This window comes from Megascapheus bottae, chromosome 15, assembly GCF_031878675.1.
Source record: "Megascapheus bottae isolate mThoBot1 chromosome 15, mThoBot2.hap1, whole genome shotgun sequence".
NCBI classification, from domain to species: Eukaryota; Metazoa; Chordata; class Mammalia; order Rodentia; family Geomyidae; genus Megascapheus; species Megascapheus bottae.
The window spans coordinates 22,073,936-22,101,293 of record NC_143523.1 but is presented as its reverse complement, the minus strand read 5'-3'; the positions used below and the strand labels follow the sequence as shown (position 1 = coordinate 22,101,293).

At 49.7% G+C, this 27,358-nt stretch overlaps 2 protein-coding genes across 4 annotated transcripts in view; one reads left to right on the top strand and one right to left on the bottom strand.

The window, feature by feature from the left end:
* The window catches only part of Pdzd7 (PDZ domain containing 7), a 17,627-nt gene extending 8,218 nt beyond the window's left edge, over positions 1 to 9,409 (bottom strand). The window contains exons 1-9 of the mRNA XM_090346058.1: positions 9,084 to 9,409; positions 6,375 to 6,515; positions 5,989 to 6,163; positions 5,240 to 5,416; positions 4,937 to 5,084; positions 3,487 to 3,547; positions 2,749 to 3,144; positions 2,030 to 2,230; positions 141 to 191 (exon numbers count right to left, since the gene is read on the bottom strand). Of these exons, the coding sequence (XP_090202184.1) occupies positions 141 to 191; positions 2,030 to 2,230; positions 2,749 to 3,144; positions 3,487 to 3,547; positions 4,937 to 5,084; positions 5,240 to 5,416; positions 5,989 to 6,163; positions 6,375 to 6,515; positions 9,084 to 9,309 (1,576 nt within the window). The 5' untranslated portion in view covers positions 9,310 to 9,409. The remainder of the gene's footprint in view (positions 1 to 140; positions 192 to 2,029; positions 2,231 to 2,748; positions 3,145 to 3,486; positions 3,548 to 4,936; positions 5,085 to 5,239; positions 5,417 to 5,988; positions 6,164 to 6,374; positions 6,516 to 9,083) is intronic.
* Positions 9,410 to 10,424: 1,015 nt separating this feature from the next.
* On the top strand, positions 10,425 to 20,030 carry Sfxn3 (sideroflexin 3). 3 transcript variants are annotated; one of them, XM_090346056.1, is made up of 11 exons: positions 10,425 to 10,584; positions 12,644 to 12,807; positions 13,450 to 13,620; positions 14,167 to 14,265; positions 14,606 to 14,681; positions 14,835 to 14,920; positions 16,057 to 16,184; positions 16,357 to 16,406; positions 17,949 to 17,998; positions 18,510 to 18,557; positions 18,781 to 20,030. In XM_090346056.1, the coding sequence occupies exons 2-11, from the start codon at positions 12,647 to 12,649 to the stop codon at positions 18,875 to 18,877; spliced, it is 966 nt and encodes a 321-aa protein (XP_090202182.1). In that variant the 5' UTR covers positions 10,425 to 10,584; positions 12,644 to 12,646; the 3' UTR covers positions 18,878 to 20,030. The 3 variants fall into 3 exon arrangements, with proteins under 3 accessions (XP_090202182.1, XP_090202181.1, XP_090202183.1); XM_090346055.1 differs by lacking the exon at positions 10,425 to 10,584 and adding an exon at positions 11,393 to 11,576; XM_090346057.1 differs by lacking the exon at positions 10,425 to 10,584 and having other exon boundaries at positions 12,764 to 12,831.
* The last annotated feature ends 7,328 nt before the right edge of the window (positions 20,031 to 27,358 follow it).

Below are 27,358 nucleotides of genomic sequence, written 5' to 3'. Positions count from 1 at the left end.
TAGTGCAGTCCTTTGAGCTACCCCTAATACATACCTCTCCCCCTGACTCTGTTTGGCCCAAATGAGTTCACTAAACTGCCTTGAGCATGCAGCTCTCATCTGTCACTCTACCATGGACCAGGCTCAGGTGCTTGACTTACCGCGTCTCAGTCTCCAGGTAACAAACTTCTGCACAGGCCCCGCACCTCCTGCTGGGAAGGAGAGGGGGTCACCTGTAGGCTCTGGGTCCACAATCTGATAGGGGTTGGAACTGGGCTGAGGATGGGCTGGAGTAGAATGTGATGGCTGGAAGTAGGCAGCACAAGGGGTAAGAGGCTAGGTGGTGAGGGCTCCGGTTGGGACTTCATTTCATAGGCAGTGAGGAGGCAGTGAGGGTTACAGATCCAGACAAAATGTAGCCTGAGCCTTGCTTATGGAGATTTGGAAATGAATGAAAGGAAGGATCCCAAATACAGAATTGGGGGGACCTACCTTTAGGAGACAGAGAGGAAAAGAAGAGCCTTGAAAGGAGAGAAACAAGTGGTCAGGAAAAAGCAAAACCTCAGGAGCTGCAGGAGGAGAGAGGGGCGAGGAAGGGGGTCTAGCCATCTGTCACGTGGAAAGGTGTCTCTCCCATGAGGCCTCAGAAAGCCCAACCTTAGGAAGGAGCAGCATCTAGCATCCTTACCCTCTGGTTGTTTTTGTCTAACCAATGTCCACTCTTCCTACCAGAAACAGCACCCTGAGGACTTACCCACCTTTAATTTCTGGATGAGCACATGACCCAGACTGGCTAGTGAAAGCACTTTGTCTGTTTGCTACATTACAGTGGCTTGTTCATTATGGTGGGGGGGCCCAATGGGTGTGCGCGCATGCGGTCTCTCCCTCTCTCTCTCTCTCTCTCTCTCTCTCTCTCTCTCTCTCTCTCTCTCTCTCTCTCTCTCTCTCTCTCTCCTCTCTCTCTCTTTCCTCTTTTGGAGCTTTAGCTGGAATTATACTCTCTTCTGGGGTTGCTAAACAATGGCAGCCACCTTGCTTATACATGAGCAAAACCTGAATGAAAATGAAGCAAACCTAATAGGAAAATGGAACCCAAAGATTAGGGGGACCTTATCTGACAATATCATCCATACTGTTAAGTTAGTATCTAGGCTAAGGGGGGCTTATAAAACTAATTTGAGTTTTTGCATCCACTCTTGGTCTAGTTTAGGCTGGGAGCCTCACTGGAGGAGGGGGAGAAGCCTTTTGTAAGGGTCTTCAGGAAGCCCCATAGAAGTACAGCCTGGGCTGCGAATGTGGCTTAGTGGTAGAGTACTTCCATAGCATACATGAGATCCTGGGTTCGATTCCTCAGTACCATATAAACAGCAAAGTAATAATAAATGTTTAAAAAGTGCAGCCTGAGGGCTGGGAGCGTAGCCTAGTGGTATGAGTTCTGCCTAGCACATACAAAGCTCTGGATTTACCACATACTAAGGAAAAGCCGAAAGTGACACTGTGGCTCAAGTGGCAGAGCACTAGCCTTGAGCAGAAGGTGTCCACGGGCAGTGCCCAAGCCCTGAGTTCAAGCCCCATCACTGGCCAAAAAAAAAAAAAAAATACAGCCTGAGCTAGCCCTTCTATTTAGGATCTGCTCTAGAAAGATGCTGTTCAAGGACAGTTCTACAACTTGCCCAGGCCTGTAGAGCTCCCTGGCTGGAGGATGTGAAACCACATGGGCTGGCAAAAATATGCCCTACCACTGTCACCACCACCAAGAGCACAGGCTCATGAGCCCAACTGGTCCACTTCCTTATCATTTGCCGATGCTATAAAATGGGAGGTGAGGCAGGTGACAGTGACCACATTTTGCAGGCACTTTCCTTATACTCGAAAAGATTCTAAGTAACGCAGATTTGTTCACTCACTCCCCACTACTCTTAGGGAGAGAGCATTATTCCTAGCTACCTACGAGGAAGCTCAGGCTCCTGGGGTAGAGTAGTGAGGCAAAGCAAATTTCAACCCGGAACTGCCAGGTGGACTTTTCCTGTCTACTTGACTTGGTGCTTACCTTTGTCCAGGTCCAGGCGAGGGCGGGACTTGGTGGGGCCCCCACTGTCCAGTGTCCAGGCCTCTTTGCGCCCATCCCCTGCTAGCCGTCCCTGCCGCCCTCCCTTGAAGAAGAGGTTCATCAGCGTCTTGGAGCGTTGTAGGGCCCCTTTTTCCTCAGGGGACCCTGAAGACTTCTCTTTCTTTCGTTGCTTCTTCTCCTCTGCAGATATGAGGGAACCCCCATGGGGGCTGGAGGGAGGGCAGGAAAGGACAAAGGGCCAAGAAAAAGGAGGGCAGGGGCTGACAGGATCTGCAGCGGAGCAGGAATGGGGAGTGGGGTTTCTCCTCCAGCTTTCTACCCCTCCCTCAGTGCACGGCTGCAGCTATAGCTATACAGGGAATCTGTGGTGTGTGTGAGAAAGACAGAGAGAAAGAGAGAGAGACAGAGAGAAAGACAGAGACAGAGATAGAGAGAAGAGGAGAGGAGAGAGAAACAGGCCTGGGCATTCCAAGCTGCAGAGATTGGTTTAGAGCTGGTTTGAAGCCCAGAGCTAATCAGACCTGGGGTTGGGACTGAACATAGGTTTGGAACTCAGGCCTGGCTTGAAATGGGATCCAGGTCAAAGTCTGAGTATATTTGGGGGCTGCACCAAGGACAGCAGGAAAGTGCAGTTTGGCAAAGCTCCAGCTTTTGATTTGGGGGTTCTGGGGAGAACAGCAGTGCCCATCCCCACATACCCCACAGGGTCAGGTGGCTCTGAGATCGAGTGATGGGGGGCCGGGGTCGGCTGAGGGCCAGCAGCAGAGCAGTCTTGGGGGACTCGGAAAGGGCAGAGTCAAGGCGACGGGCTGGAGGGGGGCCATCAGCGCGAATGGCTGTGTCCCTGAGGATGACAGTGGGTCGCACGCTGCACCAAGTCTCCATGCGGCCCCCCATATCAGGCTCTGTCTGCATGGCTGTGTCTGCCCGTCCCCAGCCTGGACTGTGACCATCCAGATCCTCAGGCCCCAGGCAGACATCCATGCGTTCTGAAGGCAGGGAGCCCGAGCTGCAGGGGGCACTGGAGGCATAGGAGGAGACACTGGAGCTGCTCTCGGAGGCTGGTGACAGCTGCTGCAGCACCCCATTGCTCACTGCAGAGAGGGGAAGGCAGGACCACCTCACACATCTGGTTTTCCTCAGGGCCCTCTGAGGCTTGCAGACCACCCCTGGCTTGGGAATATAGGAAGGAATTTCAGGCAGCTCTGCCATGTCTTGTGAGAGAGACTGGGCAAGACTCCTATGACCTTGGGAAAGACCTTGGACACAGCCCTAGAATAGCTTGGACCTCAACCTGCCAGCCTTCAAGGGAATAGCTCTGGGCTGTGTGAAGGTCTCAACACATCTTCATCCCTGTCCTTGACTTCAGATATCCTAGACCCACCCTTAATGCCTCAGCCTTTGCCCTCCCACTTTTGGAGAGCTGAGTCACTTACATCTGTCCAGCCAGCAGTACTCAGAAACCATCTCCTTGTAGGCAGGATACCGGCCTGTCTCCTGGGGAGGACATGGTGGACATAGAAAGAACAAGGGAGAAGGATGGGTAAGAATACAGGTGGAAGCCAGGCATCCATGACTCATGTCTATAACCCTAGCTACTCAGGAGGTTGAGATCTGGGGATCACACTTGAAATCCATCCTGGGCAGACACATCTGAGAGACTTTTATCTCCAATTAACCAGATAAAAGCTGGACTGGATATGTGGCTCAAGTGATAGAATGTCAAGTGGTAGAGTGAAAAGACCTGGGCACTGTCCCTGAGTTTTTTTGTTTAAGACTGTTGTACCACTTTAGCCACAGCTCCACCTGTGGCCTTTTGCTGGTTAGTTGGAAATAAGAGTCTCATGAACTTTCCTGCTAGGCTGGCTTCCAACTGTGATTCAGCCTCCAGAGTAGCTAGGATTATAGGTGTGAGCTACCAGCACCCAGATCACTTTGTTCAGCCCAGTTTGTCCTTGATCTTAAAGTGTCACTGCCTCAGAGAGGCCTCTCCTGATACATACCCACCCAGCTCCAAGGCCTTCCTAAATGACTCCATTTCACCTTTCAACTTATGCATGAGAGCATTCATCACATTTTAAAAGCATCTGGCTTGTGTCTCAGCACAGGCCTGTTGTTTCCTATTGCAGCCTCAATACCTAACACAGTAGTTGCTCAAAAGTACCATTAAATGAAGGAATAGCGGGCAGATAGGAAGTGAGGAGTCTGGGATAGTTCAAGAGGAAGGAAAGGGAGAAATGGATGTGGAAAAGAGGGGCAGTGTAGGGTGCTGGGGGCAGGTAGATGAGGCATTGAATGGTAAGAAGAATGCAGGAAAGGAGGGCAAGGGCTAGCAGATCACTAAGGCAGAGTGAAGTGTTATTTCCTAAAGTAGTTAGCATGAGATGGACCCAATCCTTAGGCAAATGTGAGACCCAGATGAATACTGAATCCCGCTACCTCCCTGAAAGCCAATATCTCACCCCACCCAGCCTTTCTTACCCTATGCCATGACCATGCCCACCACTATGGCCTGCCCCAAACCACATTTCCCTTGAGACATAGGTTCATTCAGCCAGAGGCCCCCACCCATCAGAAGAATGGGTATTAGAGCCAGCTAAATGGCTGGTTTCTGAGTTATTATGCCTCTTGGAGCCTCAGTTTCTTCTTTCACAAAATGGAGATGACAATGTTTGTGTTCCAGCCCACGTGGATATGGAAATGACATAAATGACAGGACAAGGAGCATAGTTAAGAACTAAAATGAGTCAGGTGTGGTGGTGGGAGCATGAGGCAGGAGAATGGTAAGTCAAGACCAGCCTGGGCACAACAGAGTCTGAGGCAAGACTGTCACAAACATACAGAACTAGGGTGGTCTGGGAAGTCCTTCTGGTAAGGTCTCCTCACCTTGATCGTCAACATGATATGTGTTTGGCCCTTTAGCACCTCCACAGCCTGGCTGTGGCTGATGTCATCAAACCTCACGCCATTGGCTGCCAGGACCTGGTCCCCCACTTTGATGCCATTCTCCTCAGCCAGGCCACCATGGTCCACTCTAGAGTGAGACAGATGTCAGTTGACAGACCCTTCCTTTGATTCTGGGAATGCTCCGGCACACTTCTTGTCCCCCTTGTGGTGACTGAGCCCTCTCCCAGGCATGCAGCGTCCCCTGCTCAGCCCACAGCCCTCTCCTTTCACCCCTGCCCTCACTTGGACACATAGATGCCCAGGCCAAACTCTTTGCCCCCTCGGATGTTGAAGCCCAGGCAGAAGTCATCAGAGGTGGTGTACAGGTGGACGATGCGCCGTGCACCGTACTCAGAGCTGCTGTCTGATGGCGTAGAACTGCACTTTTCCACCACCAGACGCCGGTTCACCACATCCACCCTAGGACAGCATCAAGGGATCCTCAGCCGAGGCCTCCAACTCCCCCTCACCACCACTTTCCTCTCCCAGCAGTCCTGGCAGCTGAATTAGAAAGCAGAGCTTGCTTTTGGAGGACTCTGAGGTCTGGGATCTTCAGTAGGATCTTCCTCACTTCAAGGTCAAGTCTTAGCCAAGCACCAGTCACCTGTGCCTGTCATCCAAGCTATTCAGAAGGCTGAGATCTGAGGACTGCAGTTTGAAGCCAGCCTGGATAGAAAAGTCCATGAGTCTCTTAGCCCTGATTAATCAGCAAAAAAGCTGGAAGTGGAGCTATGGCTCAAGTGGTAGCACCAGCCTTGAGTGAAAAAGCTAAGAGATAGTACCCAGGCCCTGAGTTCAAACCCTAGTACCAACACACACACACACACACACACACACACACACACACACACACACACACACACGTACGTACGTCAGGTCTTAGGGGCCTTATGTTTCCTGTGTCCACAGGACAAAAGGAGAGCTCTTCTGATCCTGGGTGGATTTGGGGAGAACCTGGGGCAAGGCCAGGGTGGGGACCAGGGGGCGCTTACCACGTGGTCTTCTCCTTGGAGAATTTGATGCCGGGCACACGGCCCATGCGTCGCACCATCATGTGCAGGCGGCTGCTGCCCGTCAGCACCTTCACGGCACTCCCCATCGTGGTGCTCTCCAGGCTCAGTCCGTTCACCTCTGTGATCTTGTCCCCCACGCACAGGCCAGCCCGCTCTGGAGCGCAAGGGGGGAAAAACTGAGCTTCTTCCTTCGAAGCGTGAGTCCTCAGAGGAAACTCTGAGTGCTTCCTAGGAGACTAGGATCTGTCTCTTAACTCACACTGCCCACCAGCGGGCCCCAACTCCCATCAGAGGTCTGCAGAGCCGAGATAGTTCCTACCTCTAACCACAGGACCACAGCACCTTCCCTAGGGAGCCGCACTCACCTGCACTGCTCCCCTCTTCTACTTTACTGACGAAGATGCCCAGGCCATGCTCAGAGCCCCCACGCACGCTGAAGCCCAGCCTCCCTGTAGGGCTCTTCTCCACTCGTACTGCATGGATGATGTCACTCTCATCACTGTTGGCTGTAGGGATAGGGACACAGGCATGACCCCATATTTATTCTGGGCACATAACTTGAACCCTGCAAAAGGGGCGGTTACCGGACAGTCATACAAGCCCCTAGGGGCCTAAATAGGGGGCAGAGCAGGAAGAGATTTTGAAATCATGATCCATGGAAAGCATGGGAGTTTCCTATTAGAGCAGCAGGAAGCTGTGTGTGTGTGTGTGTGTGTGTGTGTGTGTGTGTGTGTGTGTGTGTGTGTGTATAGTGTTTACTGTGTTTCCAGATTCACATTTCTAAAAGAAAAATACCTTTTGGGGCCACAGGCATGGCCTAGTGGTAGAGTGCTTGGCATGCATGAAGTCCTGGGTTTGATTCGTTGGTACCACATACATAGAAAAAGGCAGAAGTGGTGCTGTGGTTCAGTGGTAGAGCCCTGAGAAAGCCCCAGGACAGTGCCCAGGCCCTGAGTTCAAGCCCTACGACTGGCAAAAAAAAAAAAAAAGAAAAAAGAAAAAGAAAAAGGAAAGGAAAGAAAGAAAGAAAAAGGAAAAAAATTCAATTATGAGAATCTGATAAATAAAAAGGAAGGTTGAAATTTCCATTCTGTGGGGTAGTGGTGGGAATCAAGACTCTGGCTTACAGCAGGACAAATACCTTAGTTTGGACTTCAAGTGGCTGTAGAGCTACCCTATGGAAGATATGAAATGTTTTGTTTGTTTAATCCACAGGGTAGAACGATGCTCTCATAGTGGAGGAAGATGGAGGCAGATCTTGTAAAGAAAATTAATCTTTCTTTTCCTTCCTTTTTTCCTTCCTTCCTTCCTTCCTTCTTTGTCCTGGGGCTTGAACTCAGGGCCTAGGCCATGTCCCTAAACCTCTCTGTGCTCAAGACTAGTAGTCTACCACTTAAGCCACAGTACCACTTCTGGCTTTTTCTGAATAGTTTACTGGAGATAGGAGTCTCACAGACTTTCTTACCCTGACTGGCTTTGAACTGTGATTCTCAGATCTCAGCCTCCTGAGTAGCTAGGATTACAGGCGTGAGCCACCAGCACCTTGGTAGGAAAAGCTTTCTTAAACATCTAGACTTCAAGCCAGGCACTGGGGCTCATGCTAGTAATCCTAGCCTCCACATCACAGATAGATGTAGGGTATGTGTGGGGGAGGTATGTGGGACATAGTTCTTTTAACAGACCAACAAGGGTAATGTTGCAGTGCACCCCTCTACTCTGTCTCCTAGCTCCTCTGGAAACTTCTGCTCCCTAACCAACATGGCAGTGGTGACCCTCAGCAGTGCCTTGCTGCTAACCCAAGGGTGAGACACACAATGGAGGATGATGGGAGCAAGCATGCTGCATCCTGATGAAGGGAAGTCTGTGCCCCAAGAACATACACCCTCCCTGCTCCTGCAGCCTGGGGTGGAGATGGCAGAGGACTACAGAGATACCTAGCTGTGTCAGAGTTGAGGAACAGGGCCTGAAAAGTCCAATCTGGGATCTAGCCAGGGAAGCTTTGCTAGCTAAGAAAGAGGAGAGGAGCTAGAGATGTTTATCTTGTCCTGCCCACAGAAAGCCCAGGCCCAGAGGCTTGCTCTCTGCTCTCTCCCCCGCCCCCAGCCACACACACATTCAAGGGCCTGTCTTACTTACCAGCTCTGGCGCCTCACATCTGTTACTGTGGCCAGGCTGTCTCCTAAGTACCTGCCCAGCCATGCTTTGTGCGTTTTCACTTCCAACCTTTGTGGGTAACAGCTGCATCTCACTGCCAGCTATCTTTGTTCTCTAAGTTCCTACACTGCATTTCAGAAGGGTGAAGATAAAAACCTTATCTCTTTAACTTCCCTACAGGACCTAACCAGTTTGGGCAAAAGAACTGGCGTGCAATGACATAGCATCAGGCAATTATACAAACTTAGGTTGTGTAATGCCAGCCCTTGGGCTTCTTCCCTGGCACTCAATTCTCTTATCTTTTGAACATTTTCTGATCTCCTCCTTCTGACTCTTTTTTATTTGTTGATCATAGGGCTTGAACTCAGAGCCTGGATTCTGCCTTTGAGATCTTCCTTTCAAGACTTTGAGTCACAGCACCACTTCCAGTTTTCTGGTGGTTAATTGGAGATAAGAGTCTCATGGAGACTTTTCAGCCTGAGCTGGCTTTGAATTGTAATCCTCAGATCTCAGCCTCCTGAGTAGCTAGGATTATAGGCATGAGCTACTGGCATCTTGATCTCCTTCTGACTCTTAACAATCCTTCCTGAAGTTGCTCATACAATTGGCATGCACAAATGGGTTTGGAGAAAGGCAGAGTCCATGGGCTGTGAGGGAGCGCTAGCTTAATACCTGCCTTGTTGACTGAGGTAATAGCAGGCCACATACATTTTTCCCCTACCCTAAGTTTCCACCTCCCACCTCAATCTACAATCCTGAATTTCTTAAAGGTTGGCCTGGAGGAGAAGCAAGGAAGATAAGGAAGAACATGTGTTCCCAGAGGTCCTCCCTTCCCTAAGACTCTCATCTCTTGAGTTCCCGAACCTTTCTGGTTCTGCCTTGTCTCCCATCTTCTCCTTCCCAAGCCAATGGCTTCTCACCTTCGATGGGGGAGTTGATGAGGATGACACGGCCCATGGGGGATGAGGCTCGGATTCCACGCGGGGGCCCATTCAGCAGGCGCTGCTGCTTCCTCAGCAGGTATCGTGTTGCGGTAGAGCCTGAGTCACTGCCCAGGTGGCCTCGGGACGAGAGGGAACTTAGAGATCCAGAGCTGAGTTCTCCTGGACCCAATGGGTCGAAGCCCACTGTGAAACCACGGGCCATGATGGCTGGGCTGGGCAGTTGTCCTACAGGTCCAGAAGGAACCTGCTAGCGCTCCAGAGGCTGATTTCCAGTGCTCTGAGCTCCATGAACCTTCAGTGCATGGCTGAGGACAGCTTGAGTTGGAGGTCCTCACTTGCACTACCTCTCAGAACTATTTGCTCCAGTCCTAGACAGGGAGAAGATGGTGTAGATGCTGCCTTTATTGCTTTCAGATTTTTCCACCCCTCGTCGTGGTTTCAGCATCCTGCTTTCTCTTGTGTTAGGCCAGCCCCGCTCCCTAGCTCTCTTAGGCCAGAATCTGCCGGGATCAAGAACCATCACTAATTTAGGGCCATTCAGACAAGATGGATAGGGAGCACTACTTGGCCCTTCATCTTTGCTCTCAGTTGAGTCTTCTGTCTCGTCCCCCGTCCTCTCAGTAGAGGTTGAGAGAGTGGAGACGGCATTGTGGTGGGCCTTTGGTGAGAAAAAATGGGCCAAGACAGCTTACTGCATCACTTCTCCTCTGTAGATGGGTAGGAGCCAGACTCCAGGGCTTCAGGACCTGGGACAGCTGCAGTTAAGGGTATCTCCCGCCCCCTCCTGAGATTGGCGGGGGTGGGGGACAGGGGGAGGGCAAGCGAGTTGCTTGGGCTCAAAAGCGGCTGCGTGACCCTTTTCTACTTTGAGGCAGAATAATCTACTGAAGAAGGTCCTCAAACCACCAGTCCCACTCCAGGTCCTCTAGAGCAGCTCTGGTACCCAGAATGCAGACCCCACCCCAGGCGAGGCTTGCGGACCCTCACCTCTCGGGTTCGGCCCCACTCACCTGCTAGCTTGCTCTACACCGGCGGGCTACGGCACGCCCGCGGCTGCGAGCCACTGCCGCAGCGGGGAACACCGCCCACGGGCTGCGGGGCTGGGAGAATAGGGCTGTACTGTGTGGGTCTGGACTCCAATTGGCTAGTGAGGCTGTTGGTCTGCGCGGCAGCGGGCTCCAATTGGCTAATCAGGCTGTCAGTCATTCCTTCCCAGCACCTCTCGTAGCGCGAGGAGCCGCTGCCAGTCACCTGGCCTGGCGAGGCTGAGCACCGCCCGTTCCAATTCTGACCCCGCCCCATCGGCGCTCAAACCTGGGGCTTAGCCCTCGGCTCGCACCCCTCCCGCTAGGACCCTGTCTTTTCGAGCCACGCTAGCTACCCGGGCTCATGGAATTGCCATCCCACCGTGGTTTCCGCTGAGGCTGCCGTGAGAGATTGTTAGCAGCGACCAGCAGAAGCGCAGACTGGCGCCGAGGTGTGCAGCTGGCTTGCTCTATGTGGTGACTGGTGAGAGGGGTGTGTGTGTGTGTGTGTGTGTGTGTGTGTGTGTGTGTGTGTGTGTGTGTGTGTGTGTGTGTGTGTGTGTGTGGCGATGTCTTCACCTGTGCGCATCCCTCTGTGGCAGATGTCTCTCTAGTCAGCTTGCTCTGGAAGGCAGCAGGGCAGGGCAGCTGGTCCCCGGGCACTAGGATGAGGAATCTTATCGTTTCATTTGTTCTGATGCTGGCAGGGATTGAGACTTCGGGCCCCGTCCATATCCCAGGACCTGGGGCTAAAGTCTATGATGCCCAACCGAGGGCTAGGGTAACATGAGGAAACTGAGACGAAGGAGAGCTAGGGATTCTGGAAGATAGCCTGGGAAAGATGGGGACACTGAAGTGGCACCGGCACGACAGGGACGTGAGGATATATGAATATTGAGGTTCCACTTAAGGAGCTTGTGGATCCTGGGTAGGAGCCCAGGGTGCCACACAAGCAAGAGCCATTGCCAAGGCAGCCATCCAGTAAACAAGTAGTAACCCGAGCTGCTCTAGGCGGGAGCGCCGTCGGAGGCCCGCTCCTCCACGCCGCCCACCAGCGCTGAAGGCTCCTACTTTTTTGCTGCGGGGGTCGGGTGCCCCTGGAGACGAGCCAGGGAACTGCAAGCGAAGTGGGCAGCAGCATGGCTCCTCCCCTCCAGTCTCTGGCAGGGAAGGGAGAGGGGAAGAGAACGAATCCCCGCGTTATGATTGGCTCTGAGAAGCCGCGTAGGGCTTGGTCCGGGTGAAATGGGCGGGGGGACATAGCCCCAAAAGACATCCCGGCACTGCAACCTCTTGGCTGGTTGGGTAAAGGAGCTTGGGGTGCCTCCTCCTTTCCCGACTGCTTAGCGTCATGCGTGACGTCCCCCATGAAAGCTGGGAGGGCCCACGCCAGCAGAGAGGAAGGCGGATCTGAGAGCGGCGGAGTCTGGTAACCCCGGAAAGCGTGAGTGCACCTTGGCCCGGGTGGGGTTCGGAATCTGGGGGTGGGAGGGTTGGAAGTTTGTGGGCAGGGGACAGAGGAGGAGGCCGGCCTTGAAATGTTGTCATGTGGAATTCAGTCTCTTGGGGGTCTGTGTTGGCACAAGAGGAGTGACTGTGCAGGGATGGGGGGAGTTTCAGAGTGTAAAGGTCTGTAGTCACCGGTTCAAGTGTCTGCAACTGATGTGTGTGTGTGTGTGTGTGTGTGTGTGTGTGTGTGTGTGTAACGGTCTTTAAGGATGGGCTATACAGGGTGTGGTGTGTCCACCCTATTTGTGTGTTGGGATAGGGTGTGTCTGTCTTTGTGTGTGGCTATGTGAGTGTGAGTTGGGCTGTGAGGGAGGAAATGTAGCTGGAATGGATTAGTCATTCTACAGCTTTTTGCCTAGCACAGCCAGATGGCTGCTCCAGCTTTCCTCTCTGTGAGATGGTGCAGGGGGCATCTACAAAGTCCTGTTCTTTCTCTAGGTGACTCAGAATGTGGTGCATTAGTATCAGAATCAGCCCTACCCAGCCAGGGATCAGGGAGAGCCTTAGGTCTTTCTGTGTGGGTTGAAGAACGTGGGTTTCGAGAGGGGACATAGAGATGTCCACATGTATGCAAATGGCTGCCATCAGAGCTCCCTGTTTAAGATCTGGAACAGATAAGCCCTCAGGTAGCCAATGAGCCCTTGCTTTCCTTTAATCTGGGGCTAGAGTGTGGGTTGCCTTTACCACATTTCAAAAGAGCCTTGTCTTATTTATTTATTTAGTTTGATTAAATGTAGGTTTCAGCACAGCTGTATGTAATACATATATTATTTCTTTGGGAAGTCAGAGCTTATGAGTAGCTGCATGAGATTAGTAGCTGCTCAAGTATCAGTCACATCATTCATAAAAGGCTGCACCAATAACTCCTCCTTCATTCTTGCTTTCCTATCTGGAGTCACCTTGAGTTCTTGAAGGAACTGGCCATCGGCTCAGGAATAGGCGGGGCTGCCAAAGCTTCCTCCAGGTGAAGTTCTTGAATCTACCCCTGTCCTTGTATTGCAGGAAATGGGTGACTTGCCCTTAAATATCAACATCCAGGAACCTCGCTGGGACCAAAGCACTTTTCTGGGCAGAGCTAAGCATTTCTTTACTGTAACGGATCCTAGAAATCTGCTGCTATCTGGAGAACAGCTGGAAGCTTCCCGGAACATTGTGCAGAACTATAGGTGACCTTGCCCCCATCTGAGCCTGTATGTACTCCAGAACCTCATTCCCTGACTTTCATTTAGTGCATTTTGTAGCTACCTCCCGAAGGTAGGGAATGACCAGTCCCATTTCCTCCATGCCTTCACCTTTTTGACCTACCTGGTGACGTCACAGATAACAACGGAGGATTTTCAGAGTATTTGGGTTGAGGGGGTTGAATTGAAATTTATGAGGAGGAGTTGTTCTGTGCTTCACAAATCCTCTGCAGGCCCTTCCCACTGCTGGTCCACTCTCTACAAGGACAAACAGGTCCAAAGTAGAGTCCCAGAGAGGTAGGAGGCCATCTCTCTTGTCTTCAGGAAAACAAAGAAGAAAAAAAATGTTATTGTGATGTCCTTTTGGAATCATTAGAAGCTAGTGTTACCAATGACTCCGAAGAAAATGTGTAGCTATGGGGGAAACACAAGTAGGAACCTTCATTTTGGGAAAGCTTTAGCTTCCCCGAGAATCAAGGAACTCTATTACTCTGGGATTGGTGGGGAGCAGAAGCAAAGTTCCTGGTCCTCTTTGCAGAGTTCCCAGAGAGGGTGAGGCAGAGGTTGAGAAGGTACATTTGCCTCCATAGAATAAATAGCCTGTCAGCTCACTGTTACCTTCCCTAGGGCCGGTGTGGTAAGCCCAGGGCTCACCGAGGACCAGCTATGGAAAGCCAAGTATGTCTATGACTCTGCATTCCATCCGGACACGGGAGAGAAGGTGCTTCTCATTGGCCGAATGTCAGCCCAGGTGCCCATGAACATGACCATCACAGGCTGCATGCTCACCTTCTACAGGCAAGTCCTACCCTGTGTCACCTTGCTGAGTGCTGTACTCTCAAGCAGCTTGTGGACTGGGTGTTTCTGTTCCAGGTCCTATGGGTAAACAACAGTGGATGGGTGGGAATGTGTGTTAGAACTCCTATTCTTCAGAACTCAGCCTCAGGGGTCAGAGGACCCCTGAGACAGTGGGTCTGGGGTTATTAATTAGGTTTTGAGTAACTTTGAGAGGTTGTGTGTGTGTGTGTGTGTGTGTGTGTGTGTGTGTGTGTGTATGTATGTATGTGCTGGTCCTAGGGCTTGATCTCAGATCCTAGGTGCTCAAGGATAGCACTCTACCAACTTGAGCTACAGCTCCATTTCTGGCATTTTTGGTGGTTAAATGGAGGTAAGAGTCTCATGGGCTTTTCTACCTGGGCTGGTTTCAAACTGTGATCCTCAGATCTCAGCCTCCTGAGTAGCTATGGTTCTAGATGTGAGTCACAGGCACCCAGCCCTTTGAAATTTAATTATAAGGATTCTATAGAAAGGACAGAAGTGAGTACTGAATCTTTGTTCCCCTAGGAAGACTCCAACTGTGGTGTTCTGGCAGTGGGTCAATCAGTCCTTCAATGCTGTTGTTAACTACTCCAACCGCAGCGGCGACGCACCCATCACTGTGCAGTAAGAGCCAAACCCCAGCAAGAGGCACCGCACACTGTTTCCCCAACCTCAAAATGCACTTTCCTGCTTACTCCTGAACCCCATGGACCAGTTCTTCTCTCAGCCATACCCTCCAGCTCTTGGCCACATACCTACTTGAGGGCATGAGGTCCTCTCTTATATGCTTTTGGGGACTCACACCCCTTTAAAAGGAGGGAATAGAGTGGGAAATCCCATGAGGGGTTTACACTGAAGCTGGGGAGGGTTTTCTCTGCAATGAGCCCACCTTTTTGTACCTCAGGATCTAGCATCTCCCTAAAGCAAACAGCCACATGCTGTGACCTGAATCTTCCATCCACAGGCAGCTGGGAACAGCCTATGTGAGTGCTACCACTGGGGCTGTGGCCACGGCTCTGGGACTCAAATCCCTCACCAAGGTAAAGGGCTTCCCCCTACCTCATTCATCCCTGTACCCATTTCTCTCCCTAATATCCTACAGTCTGGACCTACAGTCTTCCTAGATCTCATCCAGGAATTTCTCTCCACTGCATGGTCCTCAGGATCATTGAACATGACTTTTCCTCCCCTAGCACCTACCCCCCTTGGTTGGCAGATTTGTGCCCTTCGCAGCTGTAGCTGCTGCCAATTGCATCAACATTCCCCTGATGAGGCAGAGGTGAGTGGCCCTGGCTCTGGGCAGAGGAATGCTGCACGCGCACGTGTGTGTGTGTGTGTGTGTGTGTGTGTGTGTGTGTGACATATCATCCAATCATCCAGTCAGGGGACAATCTCTCCCTTCACCAGACATGAGCTGCTGGGCTCTGTCTCCATCCCAGTGGACGAGACCCAGCCCCAATGTGCTGTGAGACTGATATAGGAGACAGACAGATGTAAAGTCATTTAGAGTACCACTGACTTGGGCCCTGCTGATGGAAACATGGCCTTGAACAGCAAAAGACCTGTGGAGCCCCACAATTTGCATCAGAAGGAAGGGAACTATAAAATGGTTAGGGAAGAAGTGACTTAAATGAAGTGAAAATATACCTGATTTATCTTAGCTCCGTATGAAGGACATCAGGCACATTTCTGACAATTACAACACCAGGGGTCAGGCCAGGAAGCTCCCCACACCCATGTAATAGTTTTACTTATAATATTCTTGGAAAGGGCTGGGAATGTGGATTAGTGGTAGAGTGCTTGCCTAGCATGGATGAAGTCCTGGGTATGATTCCTTAATACCACATAAACAGAAAAAGCCAGAAGTGGTGTTGTGGCTCAAGTGGTAGAACGCAAGCCTTGAGCAAAAGAAATGGGGCTGGGAGTTTGGCCTAGTGGTAGTGTTTGCCTAGCATGCACGAAGACCTGGGTTCGATTCCTCAGTACCACATGCATAGAAAAAAAGCTGGAAGTGGTGCTGAGGCTCAAGTGGTGGAGCTCTAGCCTTGAGAAAGTCCAAGGACAGGGCTCAGGCCCTGAGCTCAAGCCCAGCACTGGCAAAAAAAAAAAAAAAAGAAGCTCAAGAACAGTGCTCTGGCCCTGAGTTCAGCCCCAGGACTGGCAAAATAATAATAATAATAATAATAATAATAATAATAATAATAATAATACAAAACATCATAACACGCAGAAAAAAGGGGCATTCACAGTGGTTGTAACTCAAGATGGCTGCAGTCACGTCAAGCTGAATCCATACACACTGGAACACTTGGGTGGGAAAACCAGCCTTTGAATCTGGTGTGTGTGAGGGAAGTAGCTGACTATGTGGGTGGGACTTAGGGCCTATAATGTGACCCTGCTCACTTTTCTTTTCAGGGAGCTGCAGGTGGGCATCCCAGTGACCGATGAGGCCGGTCAGAGGCTTGGCCACTCGGTGACTGCAGCCAAGCAGGGAATCTTCCAGGTGGTGGTATCCAGAATCGGCATGGCGATTCCTGCCATGGGTGAGGCAGGGGTGGCAGGGTGGGCATGGGATGGTCTTGGAGAAGGGAGGGAGTGAGATTCTCAGAGTTGTTTGAGGACTCTGGGAACTCTGGGAAGAGTGAGAGGGGCTATGAAGCAGTGTTCCTGACTTTCACTCCACCAGTTCCTCTCTCTTCCCTAATCTCCCCTCAGCCATTCCCCCAGTGATCATGAACTCTTTGGAGAAGAGAGACTTTCTCAAGGTAGGTGCTCACCTGTCTTGTAATGGAAGTTGTGGCCAATCTTACCCCTGTCCTTCTGCTCCTGCAGTTTCATTCATTCATTCAGTAAAAATGATAGCTGAGGTGGAGTTGGGTGGGGGTGGAGGGAGAATACTGAGGAGACAAGATGAGAAGACAGGGAAGGAAAAAAATGGCTTCTATTTTGAAGGAAATATGGTCATACTTGATATCATACTCACATTGTAATCCACCATCAGACAAACACACACACACACACACACACACACACACACACGAGTGTGTATATACATACATAGATAGGTCAGGGAAACAAAACAATATCAGGAATATCAGCAGCTCTGGCTTAGTGTTTGAATTATTTATTCAGCAGAAATGTTTTAGGAATGGGAAAACACAGTTCAGAAAAAGAAAGTCATAGGGTGAACAAACGCAATCCTGTTATTCAGTATACACTGTGTGGAAAATGACCAATGGGATGAGAGAGGGAAAACTAGGGGAAAGCAAAGGAAGGGGTAACATGGTCCAAAAAAGGGAATGTACTCATTACCTGACTTATGAAATGATAACCTCTCTGTACAACACCTTAATAATAACAATATATTTCAGCTGGGCACAGTGGCTCATACCTGTAATCCTAGCTACTCAGGAGGCTGAGATCTGAGGATCGCAGTTCAAAGCCAGCCTGGGCACTAAAGACCTTGAGGTGCTTATCTCTAATTAACTACTAGAAAATGGGAAGTGGTGCTGTGGCTCAAGGAGTAGGGCAGTAGCCTTGAGCTGAAGAGCTCAGGGACAACACCCAGTCCCAGAGTCCAAGACCCACAACCACCACCACCAACAACAAAAAAACAAACCAAAACAAAATCTCTATTTCAAAAAAGACAGCCATAGCCTCTGTCCTCATGAATGTTAGAGTGCAGAAACCATTGAAGAAGCAACCAATAAGCTTTTAGGTTGTGGCGTATCCTTTGTAGGAAGCCAGTGGGGCAACATAATTAATTGAGGATAATGGGGGACAGGCACTTTAGATAGGATGGTCAGAGAAGTTGCCCTGAAAACCAAAAAGGATGAAAAGGAAACAGAGATAAAGAGCTCAGAAAAATGTTCTGGCTAATGCAAAAGTTCTATGGCAGGAACAGGCTTGCACATTTGAAGAACAGAATGGGGTCCCTGGATCTGAGTGAATAGAGAAGGGTTTACTAACAGGAGATGTCTGGAAAAGGGGCAGCTTCATACCACTGGGATGAGAAGAAGTAAGTGGAGCTCAGAGGAGGCCGAAGAAAGTAACCCCTGGGAAGACAGAGGGAAGAAAAAGGTCAGGAAGTACATGAGAATCAGTCCTGAGTGGTGGCAATGTGTGATGTCTAGTCTGGCTGTAGGACTATAGCCTGGCTAGAGTGGAAGGTTGGTGGTCTGGAATTCCTAGCCCTGTAGTGGGTTTAGAAGAAACTCAAAGGCAGAGCAAATGTGATGGAGCCATGTGAGTAGAATGGAATGTGGGTTGGGGACACAAGTCATTGCACTGTCTCTGTCTCTCCACAGCGCCGTCCCTGGCTGGGGGCTCCTCTGCAGGTGGGACTGGTAGGCCTCTGGTAAGTGTGCAAGAAGTCAGCTGGGGACATATATTCAACTGGCATGTGCCTTGGGCACCTGTAGAGCAAATTGTGCGTTAGGAGGTACTAGAAGGTGGTCCCTGTCCTTGAAGGTCAAGAGTTTGGTTGAGAGGGGGTCCAGTCTATTGTGGAAATACCCCGTTCGATATCATTCGGCGTTTCCTGCCCATTGAATTCCTGATTTTCGTCACTTTCTGGCCTTGGGCCTTGTGATGAATACTGGAGAACATCTTTATTCAGTCAGAACCTAATGGGTTTAGTGTTCCTAAAAGATCTTGGGCTTGATGTTCCAATAACTCCTTTGGCTGCAGTCCCCACCTCTAGGCGTGGGTGTGTAACTGTGGTAGAGCATTCATCTAGCGTATACCAGGCCCTGAGTTTGATCCGCATCACTGAAGTCCCTCTAGGGCCTATCTCAGTGAGGTGGGTGCCAGGAGGGAACATACTGACGTCCAAGTTTCACAAATCTTTCAATGTTCTTCTCTCCCAGCCTGGTGTTTGCCACCCCTCTGTGCTGTGCCCTGTTTCCCCAGAGGAGGTAAGTGCTGCCCCAGGTTCAACAGAAGTTTCTGGACAGTTCTCCACATCTCTGAACCAGCTGACCCTCGGGCCCTTAGTCTGCTTCAGGGAGGCCTGGCAGGCACTCAGCTGATTTGAGGGTGGAAAGATGACAGCAAGTAGCTCTGGGAGAAGGATGGTGATCCCTAGGCTTGTGACTCAGTCCAGGAGACATTCAGCTGGCCTGTGCTGTTCTCTTGCAGCTCTATACATGTGACAAGGCTGGAGCCAGAGCTGAGAGCTCAGATTCACAAGCAAAACCCCAGCATCGAGGTGGTTTACTACAACAAGGGACTTTGAAGAGGGTCAGCCTTTGTTCCCTTCCTTCCCTCCTTGGGCTGATGCTTTGATGCCACCTTGCCATCTCGGCCACTTGTCAATCTGCCTGGTTTGGGGCAGGGCACTTGGCAGGGAAGCAGCCATTAAGACCAGCAATCTACCAGGCTAGAGGAGGTGCCCTGTAAGCCTTTTTCTCTCCTCTCCAGTTTCAAAGAGCAGAATAACATAACCTCACCCTCCTGTGCTTGTCTCTACATGTATACATACATGACACAAGCATGTCTTTATACATTTGTTCCTAGAAACTAAGGGTAGACATGTATCAGAACATCCACAGAATGTCAGGACAGAGTTTGAGCAGCATGAGCAGGCCAAACTGGGATGAATCCTTCAGGTTTCTGATACCTGGCTCTCAAAGCAGCCTCAGAACCTGGCCTAGCAGAGGAAGCAGTGTTGATGAGGCGGGCACAAGGCTTATGCATCCTTATGGTCATTCCCATGTCCTAGACAGCTCCATTTCCTCTCCTATCAGAACAAAGAAGTGTCAGTATCTTGTTCTCGCTGTCTTCCCACTTCCTTCACCCTCTGTGTGTGCACCTTTATGTACAGCTCTAGTTCTTCGTCTGCTGAGACATCCTGACCTCAGAGGTCATTACAGTCCTCCTATATTCCTCTTCCCTTTAGGGGTTGCCACCACCCACTCACTCAGAGAGGGATACACGTGTAAGTGGTACACAAACTCCACAGGTCTTATCTGTTCAATCCAGACAGGGAATTCTGTGTTCCATTGACTTCTTACAAGCTCTTCCCTTTCTGTTCTTGTATTGTGGAAGTACGTGGTATTAGACTTGGTTAGGCAAGTGCTCTACCACTGACCTACATACTCTCAGCCTTTCCTTCTTTTTCTTAAGGCCTGGCCTTGCCTTTTTCATCCAGGCCCTGTTGGCTAGACCAAATGGAAGATGCATTTGGGGATGGCATAGAGTTTGGTGTTTCTAGTTCATGGTGCAGTTGATCTCAGCTCTGACCTCTATGACCTCTGGCTAAAGAGGTAGATGAGGACAGGTGAAAAGGCTCCAGTGGGGTCCTGAGACCACTCCTGTTCCTCCTAACCCACTTCCCCCACCTCAGTGATAACACCTGTGATAGCATGATGAGTCAATAAATTGTAAACCTGTCTACTTCTTAAATCTTCATTTGTTCCCTGACCTGAGTGCCCAGGAATCCCCTGCCTTTCCTTCCCCCAAGGCCTGGTCCCTTCCTAACTGTACGGAGGCTCATTTCCCAGCAGGGGGTGCTCCTGAGCTTAGAAATCCACCCTCTGCTGGTGCTGGGCATGTGGCTTAGTGGTAGAGTGCTTGCCTAGCATGCATGAAGCCCTGGGTTTGATGCCTCAGTACCACATAAAAAAAAAAAGCCAGTGCTGTGGCTGAAGTGGTAGAGAGCTAACCTCCAGCAAAGAAGCTCAGGGACAGTGCCCAGGCCCAAGTGTGGCTACTCCCAAGCCTGGCAAAAAAAGAAATCCACCCTTCCCATTAACACCTTCTGTATTCTCTGAACATAGAGTCTTATATTTTTCCCTCTTTACTAGTGAGGGCAAATATTCTACACTGACTCAGGCTCTGGGCTTCTTGTTTTCTTCAGGCATTTGTCATGAGGTGTTGACCTCTAGTACCTAAGGAGACCTCTAGAGAGGAAGGAAGAAGGCCAAAGACTACCATTTCCTACTCCCTTCAAGGAAATAACCTCTTACCTCCCATTTTCCTTCTACCCAAAGCTCTCACATGAGGTTTTGGGGAGAAATATGTATGGCTGACTGGTAACCTAAGGTGAATCTTGACCTGGGTTTTGGGGTAAGTAAAAGTTTGCTTGTCTGGGAGGCAGGGCCAACACCAGCTCCTGTTACAGGTCCTGCTGGATGTTGCCAGACTCCATGAAGCCAAGTGCTTCAAGTGCATTATCTATTTTTTTTTGCCAGTCCTGGGCTTGAGCTCAGGCCCTAAGCACTGTCTTTGGACTTTCTCAAGGCTAGAGCTCTACCACTTGAGCCTCAGCACCACTTCCAGCATTTTTTCTATGTATGTGGTACCGAGAAATCGAACCTGGGTTGTTGTCGTGCATGCTAGGCAAGCATTTTACCACTAGGCCGAACTCCCGGCCCTGCACTATCTATTTTGATCTTCATAACCACCTCTGTGAAGCAGCCATGTTCTGCCCATTCTTGGAAGAAAGGTTTAGAGGCATTTAGAAAGTTTCCCACAGCTCCACTAGGACATGAAAGAGCACAATTCAAACAGCTGTGTGACTCTTTGTGCATGCAAGGCAAGCACCCTTACCACTAGGCCAAACTCCCGGCCTCAGCTGTGTGACTCTTAAGCCTCTGTGTTATACTTCCTCTCACCTGTGAACTGCCAGCCAAACCTGGTCATTTTTCTGATCCCATTGACACCTACTTTCTGGGACCCATTTGTCAGCAAAGTGACAGGTCCACAAGTATACACAAACTTTTACTAAAGCCACTCAACATCTTCCCAACTTTACTTTCATTGCCTATATACAAGCAAAGAATCCCCTATTCTTTTTTATTTCTTAATTTATATTTTGTCAGTTGTGGACTTGAACTCAGGGTCTGGGCACTGTCCCTGAGCCTCTTTGTGCTCAAGGCTAGCACTCACCACTTGAGCCACAGTGCCATTTCTGGGTTTTGAGTGATTAACTGGAGATAAGAGTCTCACTTTTCCTGCTTTGGGCTGGCTTTGAACCACAGTCCTTAGATCTCAGTCTCCTGAGTAGCTAGGATTACAGTCATGAGCCATCGGTGCCCAGCTCCTATTCTTTATTAAATATGGCACACCACTTAAGTGATCAATTTTAATTCTATCTCATCCTGCCAGTCTGACCAATGGCTCCTACCATGTTCACCAGAACCAGTGGTCAACTCTGAAAGCTGTTTTCTTGCGATTCAGCCTGGCCTTTGGGAATTCCCTTGAGAAGAGACCTTGCATTTTTACTGAAGGATAAAACCATTTGGGGAATGGTGGGGACAGCAATCTGTGCAAAACAAACCAACAAAACATTTTATAATAGAATTACCTGTTTTCTGAAAACAATGCTAAACCACATCAGAGAGAAAACTGAAGGGCACTAGTGGGCCAGTTACAAAAAAGTCCTCTTCTGATATTTTCCTCCATTGTCCCATACCAGTTTCTCAAAATGCAGCAAAAGTTAGGAACAGGGTACTTCACAGCCTCTCTAGGAACAAATTCTAGCCAGGTGTACTCTCCAAACAGTCTCTATGTACTTAGAATTTTCCTCAGAAACAAGTATTTAGGGAAGGAGGGCAGAGAAAGTGAGAAAGAGAGAGAGATTGGAATACATTATAAACACTTGTAGAAATAAAACAATGAAATCCCCCTTTATAAGGAATGTAAGCGATTTTTTAAAAATCAGCATTTGGGCAGAGGCAGCAGTTTCTCATTGTCACTTTTTCTCCCTCTTTTGTGAGCCTTCCATTTTCTAGTACTCAAGACTTCGAAGGACCTTCTCTGAGAACTTGTACTGGTGTCCTTGGTCTTCCTTCCTAGTCTTTCAAAGTCCCTGCCTGTCTATTATTAAGACCAGAAAGAGGCAGGTGCAGTAATGAGTGTCTGTAATCCCAGCTATTCCGGAAGTGGATAACCAAGGATTGACTGCGCAAAAAGTATGTGGTGTCTACCTGTCAACTATGTCAACAGAAGTAGAAGGATCCCATTCCCCGCCTAGCAAGGCAAAACCTGATCCCCAAAATAATTAAAACAGAAAGGGTTGAAGGTGTAACAACTCCAGACCCTGAGTTCAAACCTCAGTACCACCACATATTTAAAAAAGAAAAAGAAAAAAAAAGGTCTAGAAAGATCACAATGAGAGAGACAGAGAGAGACAGGCTTGGGTCCTGGAGTGGGGGGAGAGAGAGAAAGGGGGGGGGCAGGCTTGGGTCCTGGAGCCCTGGCCAGCTGGGCTCCAAATTGCACCTTTCACGAATTGCAAGGACTAGTGAGGCAGATCGATATCCATAAGGCCAGCCCTGGTTCTGGTCCTGTGGGGTAACAGGGCCTCTGTCTGAACAAAAGCCCCTTTTCCTCAGAGTGCAGTAAGCTTCAGGCCCCGCCCTCAGAGCCTGTCAATCATAAGGAGGTCACGCCCCCGGTGCGTAGCTTGTCCTATCGAGAAACAGTCCCGCCCCTTTAGTGCCTGTCACTCAAAGCTAGCTCCGCTCCACCTCCCCGTTTCCGGGACAACAGCTTTACTACCACAGGGTAAATCCAATTTACTTTTCCTCATCCTAGTCTGGAACCTGCGCCGCGGGCCCCGTTTACCCTCAGAACTCGGTCCTGGACCGCTAATTTCCCCCCAGATCCTCCCCATTTCTTTCCAGTCTGGAAATCCAGCTGCCTAGCGCCTCCCTTTGACGTCCTGCCCGGAAATCCCGAGGTTTTCGAGGAATCACGCGAGGCCTCTCTCGGCGCCAAGCCTCCTCCCAGTCCGTGCGTCCGTCCGTCCTGCGGCTTCTCGCTCCACCCTTGCACCTAGCGGGTCAGCAGGTATTTCCTGAGCCACTGTATTGTTAGCGTGGCTCTGTGTCCTGCCCCAGGTAGAAGCGGAAAGCTGGGTGACCAGAGTAACCGGCGTCCCACGCGCAGGGACACGGCCGGTGCCGGACAGGTAGTAAGGCACCTCTCCCTTTGCTCTCTACTGCTGCTAGAGACTGTAGGGGAATCTTGTCCAGCTGGGTCAGTACCAAGCAGAGGGCTCCCCAGGATGCTCCCTTCACATTGTGCTTTCTCTCAGTTCCTGTCCCAGCCCTGGTTACCTGAGGCCCAGGTCAGGTCTTCATCCTGCTTCCCTCGTACAACCTTCTGGGGCGAGCAAGTATTGTCATTTAAAATGACTAGAGGAGCCCGAGTGTGGCCTCGCGGTAGAGTGCTCACCTAGCATGCACGAAGCCCTGGGTTCGATTCCTTGGTACCACAAGTTGCACAGCATTACGCTTGAGCAAAAAGTGTCCAAGGACAGTGCCCAAGCCCTGAGTTCAAGCCCCAAGACTGGCGAAAAAACAAAAACAAAACAAAAATAGACTAGGAAACTGGGAGGAGCCCTGCATAGCTTGGGCTAAACACAAACCCATCCTACCCCAGCACATCTAGTAGGGGCAGAAAAATCCCATGGTTCTAATAAGCACCAAGAAGCTCCTGCAGGGTAATGTGTTTGTTTATGGGCCAAGAGTTTGCTATGTTGATTTATAAATTAGTCATATATGTTAACTTCCTTTTGACTGAAGAGATTCCTTCTTCTATTACCAGCAAGGCTTCAAAGGAGAAATTTTATTTCTCAGAGAGGGCATTGCTGGTTTGTTTTTGTGCTGAGGATCAAATCCATTACCCTGCATGTGTTAGGTATGCCCTCGTACCATTGAGGTATACTCTTCCCTTAGCTCTCACATCTTTTTTTTTAACATAAAATTAACCATCTTAACTAGGTGTCAGTGGCCTGCAATGCTAGATTCAAGAGTCTGAGATCTTAGGATCATAATTCAAAGCCGGCTGAGGCTGGAAAATACATAAGCTCTTACCTTGAATTGATCACCAGAAAGGCCCCAGAAGCTATGACTCAAGTGGTAGAGTTCTGTCCTTTAAGGAAAATAAAAGACAGCATCCAGTCCCTAAGGTAAGCCCCAATACTGGCACAGACAGACAGACAGACACAAAAGCTAACCATCTTAACTATTTTGAATGTACAGTTCTGTGGTGCTAAAATATAGTTTCACATTGTTGAACTCAGGGCCTAGGCACTGTCCCTGAGCTTCTTTTGCTCAAGGTAGGCACTCTACCACTTGACTCACAGTGCCACTCCCAGCTTTTTCTGTGTATGTGATACTGAGGAATCAAACTCAGGGCTTCATGCATGCTAGGCAAGCAGGCTACCACTAAACCACATTCCCAGCCCCAGAAATTTTTCTTGCAAACCTGAAACTGCCTATTAAATGGCACACACACTCAGAGTGTGTGTGTGTGTGTGTGTGTGTGTGTGTGTGTGTGTGTGTGTACACCATTCCTAGGACTTGAACTTAAGGCTTGAACATTATCCCTGACCTTTTCTGTTCAGGGCTAGCACTCTACCACTTGAGCCACAGCTCCACATCTGGCTTTTTGGTGGTTAATTGACAATACGGTCCACAGACTTTCCACCCTGGGCTGACTTTGAACTGTGATCCTCATATTTCAGCCTCCTGAGTAGCTAGGACTACTGGTGTGAGCCATTGTACTCAACTTGTATTTTCACTCTTAGCCCAGCACCTATAATAGTGCTTCATCGACAAATAGGTACTCAAAACTTGCTTGCTAAAGAACCTGAATACAAAAGCACCCGAAGTCACACTCATATGTGGATCTTACATAATCTTAGATAGTGGTTCTGTCTGTTTTACTTACACAAGAGAAACACTGACTCAAGCTTTGGTGATTTTCAGCATGGATTGTAGGGAGCCTGGCCTTCCCAGGGAGGCTTATCAGAATCTGAATAGTATGGCTAGGATAATGTAATGCTGTGCCTAGATGTAACTACAAATAAGAGGATGAATTTAGCTTTCTTCTTCTGTCGTTTTCTTTCTTCTTTGTACAGTACTGGGGCTTGAACTCAGGGCCTGGGCACAGTTTTTTAGCTTTTCACCCAAATGCTCTACCACTTAGCTTTAGGTTCAGTTCAAGCCTTCTGGTGTTTAGAGATTGAGTCTAAAGAAATGTCTTGCCTGGGCTGGTTTTGAACTGAGACTTTCAGATAGCAACTCCTCAGTAGCTAGGCCTCCAGGTGTGAGCCACCGGTACTGGAATCTCTTTTATTGGGATGAACCCAAGGGCATGTAGTGAGGGTGAATGCTGAGCAAGCGTTATAGCATGGAGGTACATTTTCGGCCTTTTACTGTACTTTTGTTTTCTTTTTTGCCAGTCCTGGGGCTTGAACTCAGGACCTGGGCACTATTCTTGGACTTTCTCAAGGCTAGAGCTCTACTACCTGAGCCACAGCACCACTTCTGGCTTTTTCTATGTATGTGGTATGGAGGAATCAAACCTGGGTCTTTGTGCATGCTGGGCAAGCACTCTACCACTAGACCAAACTCCTGGCCCCCTCTTACTGTACTCTTAATTACTTCTGGGAAGTTTTATCTAATTTCAGCAATCCAGAGTTGTTCATAATGTGATCAAAAGGTGTAAGGGAATTTGTAACTGGGAATGGTGATTGAGGATGGTGACAAGTCTGGACCTCAGAGCTTCTTTGATCAAGCCAGGTGAGGAAATGAGAAACAAAGGAGAGAAGAGAGGCCACATAGGGAAGTATGCTCTTGGGTTAGGTTGAGTCTCCTTGGCAAATTCCATTCCCAGAGACCTTCATGTTCTGTCCCATAGAAGCCACAAAGGTCTGTTGGACCAGACAGATCTGCTGTCTCTGTCACTGGAAATCTGTGGGCCTTTGAGCACCCCTATTGTGAAGAAGGGAGCAAGTGATTGCACCCGGTCTCCTGAAGGTCCATATCCCTCCTTCCTGCTGCCATCCTTAGGTGACTGTCAGGCACTATTATGGCACAAAGGCCACAAGAGCTGGTGGGTCCCTGGCTCCCTGGTTCATACATTAAAGATGCAGAAGCACTGGGACTGTTGTGCCACAAACAGGAGGACAAATTTTTAATCCCGAGCAAGAAGATGCTTGGAGATGGGGGCGGGGCCCGCAGGAGAAAAATGAATTAGGTTTTTATTATGTGTTTTATTATGCTGTAATTGAACAGGATTAGGTGAGAATACAATATATTTCTAATGCAGCTGGAAGCGAGAGAAGAAAGGCTGACAGCAAGCAGGAGACTGGGGAAGCTAGGACTGCAGGATGCAGGGATCCCCAGAGAGAGCTGAATGTTAGTGGCTGGGTGGTTCCAGCCCCCACTCCCATCCCACGCCACAATTTGGTTAGGATGGGGAGGGGATTGTGACTGTTCAGGGAATCAGGAGTTAGCTACAGGTCCAGCAAATTCTAAAGGAGGCCAGACTTGAGATTTGGAGGATACAGAATTCAGAAACATGCTGTAGAGAGAGATTGACTTCCAGAGAAGGAAGGGGTGCAGTTATGAAAAGACTGGACCTCCTGGACCACTGGGATCCACACTTGCTCCAAACAACTCTCTCCTGGAACACTTAGGGATCAGGCTTTGTAGGTGACTTTTCTCATGTGCCTACCTGGGCCTTTTCTCATATCTGGGCGTCTTCTTCCTGGGGATTAAAAATTTGTCCCAGGCCTGGCACCTTCAATTTTTTTTGCCAGTCCTTGGGCTTGAACTCTAGCCCTGGGCATTATCCCTGAACTTCTTTTGCTCAAGGCTGGCACTCTACCACTTGAGCCACAGTACCACTTCTGGCTTTTTCTATGTGATACTGAGGAATGGAACCCAGGGCTTCATGCATGCAAGGCAAGCACTCTACC

Coding starts and splice junctions, on each gene's coding strand:
- Sfxn3 (XM_090346056.1), top strand. CDS start 12,647: ATGGGTGACTTGCCCTTAAATATCAACATCCAGGAACCTCGCTGGGAC. Junction 14,921..16,056: donor ATTCCCCTGATGAGGCAGAG/GTGAGTGGCCCT, acceptor TTTTCTTTTCAG/GGAGCTGCAGGTGGGCATCC. Junction 17,999..18,509: donor GTGGGACTGGTAGGCCTCTG/GTAAGTGTGCAA, acceptor CTTCTCTCCCAG/CCTGGTGTTTGCCACCCCTC.